The sequence below is a fragment of the Orycteropus afer genome, unplaced genomic scaffold, assembly GCF_000298275.1.
Source record: "Orycteropus afer afer isolate SDZICR_OR568_19922 unplaced genomic scaffold, OryAfe1.0 scaffold00043, whole genome shotgun sequence".
Lineage (NCBI taxonomy): Eukaryota > Metazoa > Chordata > Mammalia > Tubulidentata > Orycteropodidae > Orycteropus > Orycteropus afer.
In genome coordinates this window covers 14,374,373-14,386,658 of record NW_006921630.1, presented here as the reverse complement: position 1 = coordinate 14,386,658, position 12,286 = coordinate 14,374,373, and the positions used below count along the sequence as shown (strand labels likewise).

Sequence of the window (12,286 nt, the reverse complement as noted above, 5' to 3'; positions counted from 1 at the left end):
GATTGTTCTCTCCAAGGAGTGTATCTACTTGAGGTAAATGTTCAACTTATATGCCTGTCTTTTGTTTGGCTGGAAACCACAGGTGTGGGTTCAATCCCTGCCCTTAGATTCTTAAAAGAGACTGACATATCTGTCTTCTCTGTATGGTTCATATACATTTTTTCTTGAAAGTGGAGAAATGAATTTCTAAAAGCACTGTGATTTTTTAATAAAAGAAAAACATATAAATTCTATACCAGTAGCAAGAAAAGCAGGGGACCTATTCCTATAGTTTGAAATAATGTGGGAGTTGCACAATGAGGCATAGTAGGAATTATCCCTTACACAGTGAACCAATGGAAGGCTTAACTTTGAGTCTACCAGAAACTGTCTTATACCACATAAGTCACCAGAATTAATGAAAAGTTCTCAACCTTTTAAATACAAGAGATAGAATTGTTGTGTTCTGGCCAGTGCCAGCTTGCTCTTTAATCAAATACCAAACCTGTTCCCCTTGAGAAATCTGGTGATGGATTATTGATAGCCTGGCTCCCCATGGGTTTTTGGATTTGGGAAAGCCATTAAGTAGTGACTCTTGAGGTTGGCCTGAAGTTGTGATGAATAGGAAGATAGCCTCCTAATTCTTGTGTTTTTTCAGGAATTAACACAGAGGCATGTTCAGGGTGTTAGAGTGGATATCCACAACTTAAGATTTCTTGTCTCACTTCCTCTTTCCCACAGTCTATCAAGCACTTATTAAGTGCCAAGTGTGTTCAAGGCACAACCCTATTCCAATAACCCGTTGTGCCACCACGACTTCCTTGAATACATTTAGTTATGCTATTTTTTTTATTGTGTTAGTTAATTGTATTATTGTTCTTTTTTTAAAGCCACCATTGGCACCTGGAACTGTTTTGTATGAAGCAGAGCTATCACAGTTTGCTGAAGACATAAAGAAATGGAAGGACAGATATGTTGTAGTTAAAAATGATTTTGCTGTGGAGAGCTATGAGAACAAAGAGGTAAGACATTTCCTTGTTACCATGGTTCTTACACTCTTCTTAAACATTGGCTAGGTTGATTGGTTCATTCAATAAGTATTGATTCATTCAGATATTCATTTCCATTAAAAAATATTTGTTGAACACCTATTATATGCCAAGTGTTCTACTAAATTCTAGGTATATAGCAGTAGATCAGACAAATACTTGCAGTCTAGTGGGCAAGATAAATTTTGAGCAAGTAATTGAAAGTGAGGGTGAAAATGGAAGATTGTACAGAGTGACCAGTGTTTAGGGCAGGACCCTTTCCAAAGATCGTTTAGACTCGAGGTCTTTGTTAGTCATTGCCCTGATACTTCTCACTGTCTACTTTGTAAACCTCATGTCTTCACACTTGTACATGGCAGGTAGCTGAGGAGTTATTGCGTAAGGTTGTTATTAAATTTTCCTTGGTTACTATGAAATCAGACATTTTATAAACTTTTATTCTACTTACCTTTATGGATTTTATTTTATCTTATAAATTTTTATGGTAAAATATGTATAACAGAACATTTACAGTTTTAACCATTTTTAAGTGTACATTTCAGTGACATTGATGACATTCATCATGTTGTACAGTCATCACCACTCTCCATTTTCAAATGTTTTTCATCACCTTAAACAGAAACTGAATACTCCTTAAATAATAATTTCCCATTTCTCTGTTCCCATGACCCCTAGTAACCACTAATAAACTTTTGTCTCTGTGCATTAGCCTATTCTAGATATTTCATATAAGTGGGATCATATATTTCTCCTCTTGTTTCTGACGTATTTCACTTAGCATGGTATTTTCTTTTTTTAAAATTTTTATTATGATTTAGGTGCAAATTTACAAAGCAGATTCATTCTAAACAGTTCATGTGTATTTGGTTTCATGGCCATGATAACAATCCCAACAATAGAAAGCTCTCCTCCCCTCTCCTCCCTGTGACTACCCCTCCCCTGTGTCTTTCCTATTATGCATACCTGTCTGTCTAGCTTTCTCTCTGTGTAAATGCTGTCCTTCTGATCTCTCTAGGTTGATTGATCTAAAGGGTGCATCTCCCTGGGGTAGGTGTTCTGCTTATAGGTCTTTCTACTGTTTGGCTGAGATCAAAATCCTCAGAAGTAAGTCCAGTTCCAAGCCTGAAGGATAACCTGGGGCCATAGTCTTGGGGGATCTACCAGTCTGTATCTAATCAGTAATTCTGTTCATTTTTGTGTTTTTGAATTTTGTTCTTCATTTTTCCTCCCATTCTATCCAGAATCTCCAATTTTTATCCTTTTCCAAGTGGTTGACATTGGTAGCTGGACACCATCTACTTCTTCTGGTCTCAGGATCCTGAAGGCTGAGGTTCCTGTAGTCCATCAGACAGTGTTTCCATATGAAACACTTTGCTCCAGATGAAGAGAAAGCAATAGTTGCATCTTAGATGGTTGCTTGAAAGCTTTTAAGACCCAAGTCACTATTCACCAAAAATAAGATGTAGAACAAGATTTTTATGTTTGTTGTTGCTGACTCATAGCAACCTTATGTACAACGGAACAAAACACCGCTTGGTCCTGTGCATCCCTACTATATCTCAGCCCATGGCTGCAGCCACTATGTCAATCCATCTTGTTGAGGGCCTTTCCCTTTTTCATTGACCCTCCAGTTTACCAAGCATGGCATCCTTCTTCAGAGAGTGGTCCCTTCTGACAACATGACCAAAGTAGGTGACATGAAGTCTGACTATTCTTACTTCCAAGGAACACTCTGGCTGCACTTATTCCAGGACAGATTTGTTGGTTATTCTAGCAATCCATGGCACTTTCAGCATTCTTTGCCAACACCACAACTCAAAACCATCAACTCTTTTTTTTTTTTTTTTAATTTTGATTTGGATGAAGATTTACAGAGCAAATCCACTTTCCATACAGCAGTTCACATATACTTTGTCGCATATCATTGACCACAGTTTACCACAATGCAACAGCTCCCCTCCCACTTCCTCCCCATAGTTACCTCTTCCTAGTGTCCATCTCTCCATACTCTCCTGCCCCTTGAGCTGTCTCCCTGTGCATAAGCAGCCCTTCCTTCTCCCATGATTGTTCCCTCCAGGGCGTGTGTCTACTTGAGGTAAATATTTAACTCACATGCCTGTACTTTGTTTGGCTGGAAACCACAGGTGTGGGTTCAGTTCCAGACCTGAAGGGCAGCTAGGGGCCATAGTCTCAGTGGTTCCACCAGGCTCTATTGGACCAGCAAACCTGGTCCCCACCTTTCTTCTTTTTTTTTTTTTTGCCTCCAAATGATTTTGAGTTTTGTTCCACATTGTTCTCCCTCTCTATGCAGGATCTCCTACATCCCTTCCAAGTGGATGACAGTGGTAGCTGGGCACCATCTAGTTCTTCTGGTCTCATAGTTGTATAGGTTGCAGATCGGATGGTGTACCAGTCGCTAGGACTGATTGTTTCCATTAACTTTGGTTTTCTTCTTTCTTCTTGACGAGGAGCGACCCATCATTGCATCTAGATGGCAGCTTGCTAGCTTTTAAGATCCCAGTCGCTACTCACCAAAGTAGGAGGTGGAACAATGTTTTGTATAGTATGTTATGCCAATTAAGCTTGATGTCCCCTGCGACTATGGTCCCAAGCCTGCAGGATCAACTACTCGGTCGCTCTGGATAGCTGGCTGTGACCAATCAGTGACCACAACCTTGCCCCTTGTCAGCTCTACTATACACCTGGGAATTCTGATCATTCACATAAACTTCTAGGACCATTGTCTGCCAACCCTATATATGATCTTGGATACACTCCCCATTTCATAGACATACCTTTAGCTTGTCCACCTATCTATCCGTCCCTATACCCATGTTTGCCTTCACTTACAACTCAGTACTATATATGCAAAAGGGTTCATATTTGTTGTCTGTATTTCCCATGTACCTCTCTATGTCTTTCTCATCCTCAATGCTGCCATATTGGTCACTCACATTTGGTACATTGCCCTTCTCTTCACCCAAATCAATATTTATCTCTATCTACCTAACAGCATTCCTTCCCCTTCCCTCCCACCCCTGGTAACCAATAAAGAAAATTTCCTTCAATAGATAACCCTTTCCTTAACTTTTACAATAATGGACTAATACAATATTTGTCCTTTTGTGATTGACTTATTTCACTGAGCATAACATCCTCCAACTTCATCCACGTTAAAAAGCATCAACTATTTTTCAGTCTTCCTTATTCATATGCATATGAGGTGATTGAAAATATCATGGCTTGGGTTAGGTGCACCTTAGTCTTGAAAAAGACATCTTTGGTCTTCAGCACTTGAAAGAGGTCTTTTACAGCAGATTTGCCCAATGCAATACATCTTTTGATGTCTTGACTGTTGCTTCCATTGGTGTTGATTGTAGAACCAAGCAATATGAATTCTTTGACGACTTCAATCTTTTCTCCATTTATCATGATGCTGCTTATTGGTTCAGTTGTGAGGATTTTTGTTTTCTTCATATTGAGGTGTATTCCATGCTGCAGACTGTAGTTTTTAATCTTCATCAGTTAGTGCTCCAAGTCATTCCCACTTTCAGCAAGCAAAGTTGTGTCGTCTGCATATCTCAGGTTGTTAATGAGCCTTCCTGCAATCCTGATGTCACATTCTTCTTCATATAGTCCAGCTTCTCAGATTATTTGTTCAGCATTCAGATTGAGTAAGTGAAAGGGATACAACCCCGACACACTCCTTTCCTGATTTGAAACCATGAAGCATCCCCTTGTTCTGTTTGAACAATAGCCTCCTGGTCTATGTACAGGTTCCTTATGAGTACAATTAAGTGTTCTGGAATTCTTCTCTATGTTATCCACAGTTTGTTATGATCCACACAATTGAATGCCTCTGCATAGTCAATAAAACACAAGTCAACATTTTTCTGGTATTCTTTGCTTTGAGCCAAAATCCATCTGACATCAGCTGTGATATCCCTCTTTCCACAGGACAGATTTGTTAGTTCTTTTAGCAATCCATGGTACTTTCAGCATTCTTTGCCAACACTACAACTCAAAAGCTTCTTCAGTCTTCCTTATTCATTATACAGCTCTCATATGCATATGATTCTTCTGCTGCAGCCATTTTTGAATGATCTTCAGTAAGGTTTTAATTGCATGTGATATTAATTATATTGTTTGATAATTTCTACACTCTGTGGGATCACCTTTTTTGGAATGGGTACAAATATAGATCTCTTCCAGTCAGTTGGCCAGGTAGCTATCTTCCAAATCTCTTGGCATAGCACACGGCATCCATTTGTCAAAGCATATCAATGGGTATTCCATCAATTCCCGGGGCCTTGTTTTTCACCAATTCCTTCAGTGTGGCTTCAACCTCTTCCTTCAGTACCATTGGTTCATGATCATATGCCACCTCCTGAAATTGATTATCATCTGTCAGTTCTTTTTGGTATAGTGACTCTGTGTATTCCATTCATCTTTTGATGTTTTCTGCATCATTCAACGTATTGCCCGCGAAATCTTTTGAATATTACAATTTTTTCCTCAGTTCTTTCAGCTTGAAAAATGCCAAGCATGTTCTTCCCTTTTAGTTTTCTAACTACAGGTCTTTGCACATTTCATTATAATAGTTGAGTTTGTCTTCTTGAGCTACTCTTTGAAATCATTTGTTTAGCTCTTTTATCTAGTTGATTCTTCCATTTCCTTTAGCTGCTCTCTGTTCAAGGGCAAGTTTCAGAGTCTCTTCTGACATCCATTTTGGTCTTTTCTTCCTTTCCTGTCTTTTTAGTGACCTTCTGCTTTTTTCTTGGATGATGTTCTTGATGTCATCCCACAATTCCTCTGGTGTTTGGTCATTGGTGTACAATGAATGAAATCTATTCTTTATATTGTCTCTAAATTCAAGAGGGATATAATCAAGGTGATATTTTGGCTCTCATGGACTCCTTTTAATTGTCTTCAACTTCATCTTCAACTTGCACATGAGCAGTTGATGGTCTGTTCCACAGTCAGCTCCTGGCCTTGTTTTGGCTGAACATATTGAGCTTCTGCATTGGCTCTTGCCACAGATGTAGTCCTCTGATTCCTTCCATCTGGTGAAGTCCACATGTATAGCCACCATTTGTGTTGTTGAAAAAAGGTATTTGCAATGAATAAGTCGTTGGTCTTGCAAAATTCTATCATGCCATCTTCAGCATTATTTCTATCACCAAGGCCGTATTTTCCAACTACTGATGGTTCTTCTTTGTTTCCAACTTTTGCATTCCAATTACCAGTGATAATCAACACATCTTGATTGCATGTTCAGTCAATTTCAGACTGCAGAAGTTGGTAAAAACTTTTCAATTTCCTCATCTTTGCCTTGGGTGGTTGTTACATAGATTTGAATAATAGTAATGTTAACTGGTCTTCCTCATAGGCATATGGATATTATCCTATCACTGATAGCATTGTACTTCAGGATAGATCTTAATACATTCTTTGTGGTGATGAATGCCACGTCATTCTTCATTTTGTCATTCCCAACGTAGTAGATCATATGATTATCTGATTCAAAATGGCCAAAACCAGTCCATTTCATCTCAGTAATGCCAAGGATATTGGTCTTTATGCATTCCATTTCATTTTTGACAACTTCCAATTTTCTTAGATTCATACTTCACACATTCCATGTTCCAATTATTAATGGATGTTTTCAGCTGTTTTGTCTCATCTGGAGACATGCCACATCAGCAAATGGAGACCCTGAAAGCTTTACTCTATCCATATCATTAAGGTTGGCTCTACTCTTAGAGGCAGTTCTCAAGTCGTGTTTTGAGTGCCTTCTGACCTGAGGGGCTCATCTTCCAGCACTATGCTTAACAATGTTTCAGGGCTATTCATAAAGTTTTCCAGTAATATATCAGACAGTGTTTCATTGCTATTTATATGAGTAAAGTTTTCACTGGCCAATTCTTTAAGAAGTGGATGGCCTCTTCCTTTTTCTGAGTCTGTCTTAGTTTGGAAGCTCCACTGAAACCTGTCCACCATGGGTAACCTGCTAGCATTTGAAATACTGGTGGCATAGCCTCCAGCCTCACAACAATACTTAAGCTACCATGATACAACAAACTGACAGAAAAGTTTTTCTCCCTTAATTGAATGCACACGGCATCCGTTTGTTGCTCGGCTCATTTCCTGGTCTCCCCTGCCCTGCTCACTTACTTGACCTGCCCCTGGGGTGGGCTTCACACATGCAAACACCTGCTTTCTGCTGGTCCTCAGATGGCTTACTGCATCCTGTCCCTAGGGCAGCTCTATGCATGCAAACACCTGCTTTCTGCTGGTCCTTGGATGGCTTACTGCATCCTGTCCCTAGGGCAGCTCTATCCATGCAAACACCTGCCTTCCGCTGGCCACAGGCTGGCTTTTTAAGTACTAACCAACTGGATTTTTATGTACTAACCAAAAAAGCCAAACTCATTGCCCTTGAGTTGATTTCAACTCATAGTGAGCTCTCCTTGGTCCATCGAGGCAGTATCTCTATGGAAGTAGATTGCCCCATCTTCCTTCCCAGGAGTGGCTGGTGGGTTTGAACCACCAGCCTTCTGGTTAGCAGTCAAATGCCTTAGGCACTGTGTTGTGCTAATTGAGCTTGATGGTCTCGAGCCCACAGGCCCAGTGACTCACTCCCTCAAGGTTCTCGGTTGTCACTGAGAAGCTACTCCAACCTTGTCCTCTGTTACTTCTGTAATGTACATGGATATTTTTTGTAGCAGAAATACACATGTAACAATATCATTAGCCAAATATTTCTATGATCGTGTGTATATTCCTGCTCACCAACCTGGCATTTTCAAGGTTCATACATGTTGTAGCATGTATCAAGATTTCATTTCTCTTTATGGCTGAATAATGTTCCATTGTATGGACATACCGTATTTTGTTTATCCATTCATTTGTTGATGGACACTTGGGTTGTTTCCACCTTATGTTTTTTTTTTTTCCCCCATTGACTTTTTCTTGGTTATCTCATTATATTTCTTGTCTGTAAAATGTGGAGAAAATACATAAAGTTCCTAGCACCTGGGAGGACTTCTGTTTTTATTAGAGCTAATTTCTTACCTCACATTGGAAGGTAGTAGGAAAACTTAAGGAGCTTTGGTGGTGTAGTGCCTAAGGCATTTGACTGCTAACCAGAAGGCTGGAGGGTCAAAACCCATCAGCCATTCCTCCAAAGGAAGACTGGGCAATCTACTTCCGTAGATATACCATCTTGGAAACACAAGGAGGGATTAAGTTGTACCACTAGCTAGAAGTGAACTCATAAACAAGTTACTTATTGTCTCTGGGCCTTGATTAAAGCAGAAAGTTAGTCTGAATGATCCCAATGGTTCTGTCCAGATATCATATTGTATACATTTTTAGTCTACATAGATTTCTCAAGCTCCCTTTGAAATGACTAGTTACTGTTTATTGGTTAAATGTGTTGTTGTTATGTGCTGTTGAGTTGGACCTGATTCATAGTGATCCCTCCTTGGGTTTCTGAGGTGGTATCACTATGGAAGTAGATTGACCAACCTTCCTTCCAAACAGGTAGTATTGGATTTAAAACTGCACTCTTGATTCCAAGTTCAGACGTAGTCAAGACAACTTCCACAGAGTACTCTGATGATAAAACATTAGGAAGAGCCTTAAACTAACAGACCAATGTATTTCCTTCCCATCTGTCATGGAAACAGAAATAAAATACAAATTTGTTCCACAGACTACCAGGCAGTGCAGTGCTCCAGTACCTTCTTGGGTAGTCTTATTCTTCTCCATATTCATTAAACTAATATTTTCTCTGCCTATCCATGTTTTTGTTGTTTGGTGCTGTTGAGTCGTTTCCGACTCATACACTCTGTACAACAGAGTAAAACACTGCCTGGTCTTGCGCCATCCTCAGAATCCTTGCTATGCTTGAGTCCTTCATTGCAGCCACTGTGTCAATCCATCTCATTGAGGATCTTCCTCTTTTTCACTGGCCCTCATTTTACCAAGGATGATAACTTTCTCTAGGGAATGGTTCCTCTTGACAACATGATCAAAGTGTGAAAGATGAAGTCTGGCCATTCTCCCTTTTAAGGAGTATTCCGGCTGTACTTCTAACACAGATTTCTTCATTCTCCTGAGAGTCCACGGTATTTTCAATATTCTTTTCCAACACCAAAATGCAAATGTTTTGATTCTTCTGGGGCCTTCCTTATTCCTTATCCAGCTTTCACATGCATATGAGGCAATTGAAAAGACAATGACTTTGGTCAGACACATCTTAGTCTTCAAAGTGACATCTTTGCTCTCTAACATTTTAAAGAGGTTTTTGTGTCAGATTCACCTAATGCAACAGGTCATCTGATTGCTTGACTGCTGCTTCCATGTGCTTGATTATGCATCCAAGTAAAATGAAATCCTTGACAACGTCAGTCTTTTCTCCATATATCATGATGTTGCTTATTGGTCCAGTTGTGAGGACTTTTGTTTTCCTGTATGTTGAGATATAATCCATACTGAAGGCTTTAGTCTTTGATCTTCATTAGTAAGTGCTTCAAACCATCTTCATTTTTAGCAAACAAAGTTGTATCATCTGCAAATAGCAGATGAACTGTCCTCCAATCCTGATGCCATGTTCTTCTTTATATAGTCCAGCTTCTTGAATTATTTTCTGAGCATGCAGATTGAATACATATGGTGAAAGAATACAATCCTGATGCACATGTTTCTTGATTTTAAACCATGCAATGTCCCCTTATTCTCTTCTAACAACTGCCTCTTGATCCTTGTACAGGTTCTTCATGAGCATAATTAACTTCTTTTGCAATTTTGTCTATTATTTGTTATGATTCACACAGTTGAATGCCTTTGCATAGTCAATAAAACACAGGTAAACATCTTTCTGGTATTCTTTGCTTTCAGCCAGGATCTATCTGATACCAGCAATGATATCCCTTGTTCCATGTCCTCTTCTGAATCTGGCATGTGTTTCTGGCACTTCTCTGTTGGTGTACTGCCTCAACCATTTTTGAATTATTTCCAGCAAAATTTTACATGCATGTGATATTGTTCAGTAACTTCCACATTTGTTAGATCAGCTTTCTTTAGAATGTGCATAAATTCGGATCTCTCTGGGTTTTTGTCCAGGTAGCTGTCTTCTCATTTTCTTGGCAGAAAGGAGTAAGCACTTCTGGTGTTGCATCCATTTGTTGAAACTTCTCAATGGGTATTCCTTCCATTTCTGGAGGCTTGTTTTTCACTAGCTCCTTCAGTGGAGCTTAGACTTCTACTGTCAGTACCATTGGTTCTTGATCGTATGTTACCACCTGAAATGATTGAATGTCAACCAATTCTTTTTAGTACAGTGACTCTGTGTATTCTTTCCATCTTCTTTTGATGCTCCCTGCATCAGTCAGTATTTTGCCCATAGAATCTGTCAGTATTGCAACTGAAGGCTTGACTTTTTTTCTTCAATTCTTTCAGGTTGAAAAATGTTGAGTGTGTTATTCTCTCTTGGTTTTCTAACTCCAGATCTTTGCACATTTCATTATAATACTTCATTTTCTTCTCAAGCTGCCTTTTGAAATCTTTTGCTCAGATCTTTTACTTCATCATTTCTTCCATTAGCTTTAGCTAGTCTCCATTCAAGAGCAAGTCTCAGAGTTTCTTCTAACACTACATTTTGGTCTTTTGTTTCTTTCCTGTCTTTTTAATGGCCTTGTGCTTTCTTCATGTATGATGTTCTTGATGTCATCCCACACTTCATCTAGTTTTTAATTGGTGTTCAGTATGTCAAATCTGTTCTTTAAAAGTCCTCTTAATTCAGATGGGATATACTCAAGGTCGTATTTTGACTCTTGTGGACTCGTTTTAATTTTCTTCAGCTTCAAGTTAAACTTGCATATGAGCAATTGATGGTCTGCTCCACAGTCAGCATCTGGCCTTGTTCTAATTGATGATATCAAGCTTCACCATCATCTCTTTACACAGACATAGTCTATTGATTACTGTGTGTTCTATTTGGCAAGGTTGACATGTATAATCACTGTTTATGTTATTGAAAAAGATATTTGCAATGAATAAGTCATTAGTCTTGCAAAATTCTGTCATGCAGTGTCCAATATCATTTTTATATTATGATTTTATTCACCATTTGATTTGCATTCATAAGCAAATTATTAATACATTAAAAATAATAGTAATAACAACAAATCACCTCACATTTTGTGGGGTACCTTACAATATCCTTTCAGGATAACATGAGGAGAGGTAATATTGTATAGTGATTATTATTATGAGCTTTTAATCACACCATTACCAGTTACGAGATATGTGTCTTTGGATAAGTTAGAAATCTCCTTGGGCTTCAGTTTTCTCATCTGTAAAATGGTGAGCATCATCCCTTTGTCATGGTGTAGCTGTGATGATTAAATACATGAATTAAAGCACTTAGCACATAGCCCAGCCCATGGTAATTACCCAATATAGAGGAGTTGTTGGTATGATTTCCACTAATTAATTGGGAAGAATAGAGCTTGCTCTTGGATTTAATAAGGTTCTCACTGCATTTGGCACTAGCTGAAGTTTCACTTTGAATCAAGTTTTGGTGCTTCTCCTCTTTGCATTTTCTAGGCTTATCCCCAAATCTACAGTTTCAAGATTACATTGCTTTCTTTTCTTTGCCCATTTTCAACTGAACCTTTTCAGATTGTTAAGATATGTGGCCGAATTTGTCAATATCCAAGTATTTCAATTAAAAAAACAAACAAACTTGTAAGTGTTTAAAAATGTATACATTTTGCCATAATTCTTCAAAATCCTGTTTTGAATGTATGGAGAGTTTTTTTTTTTTTAGTTCACCTAATTTAAATATTGTTGTTTGGTGCCATCAAGCAGATTTTTGACTCATAGTGACCCTCATGTGTTACAGAGAAGAACTACCCTATAGGGTTTTCTGGGTTGTAATCTTTATGGGAGCAGATCACCAGGTCTGTTTCCTAGTGGGGGGCTGCTGGATTGGTTTGAACCACTAATCTTTTGGTTAGCAGCTAAGCGGTTAACTACTGAGCCACTAGAGCTTGTAGTAAAATGTTGTTGTTGTTATGTGCCGTGGAGTCAGATCTAACTCACAGCGACCCCTCCTTGGATTTCCGAGGCGGTATCACTATGGAAATAGATTGCCCAACCTTCCTTCCAAGGAGTGGTGTGTTGGATGGGGTTCTCTAGAGAAACACAAAAACCAGCAAAGTATATATATATATATTTATAGAGAGAGA

At 38.8% G+C, this 12,286-nt stretch overlaps 1 protein-coding gene across 1 annotated transcript in view; it reads left to right on the top strand.

Moving 5' to 3' along the window:
* Positions 1-12,286, top strand: part of NIBAN1 (niban apoptosis regulator 1) — a 155,784-nt gene that overhangs the window by 16,198 nt on the left and 127,300 nt on the right. The window contains exon 3 of the mRNA XM_007937680.2: positions 870-1,001. Coding sequence (XP_007935871.2) covers positions 870-1,001 — 132 coding nt within the window. The remainder of the gene's footprint in view (positions 1-869; positions 1,002-12,286) is intronic.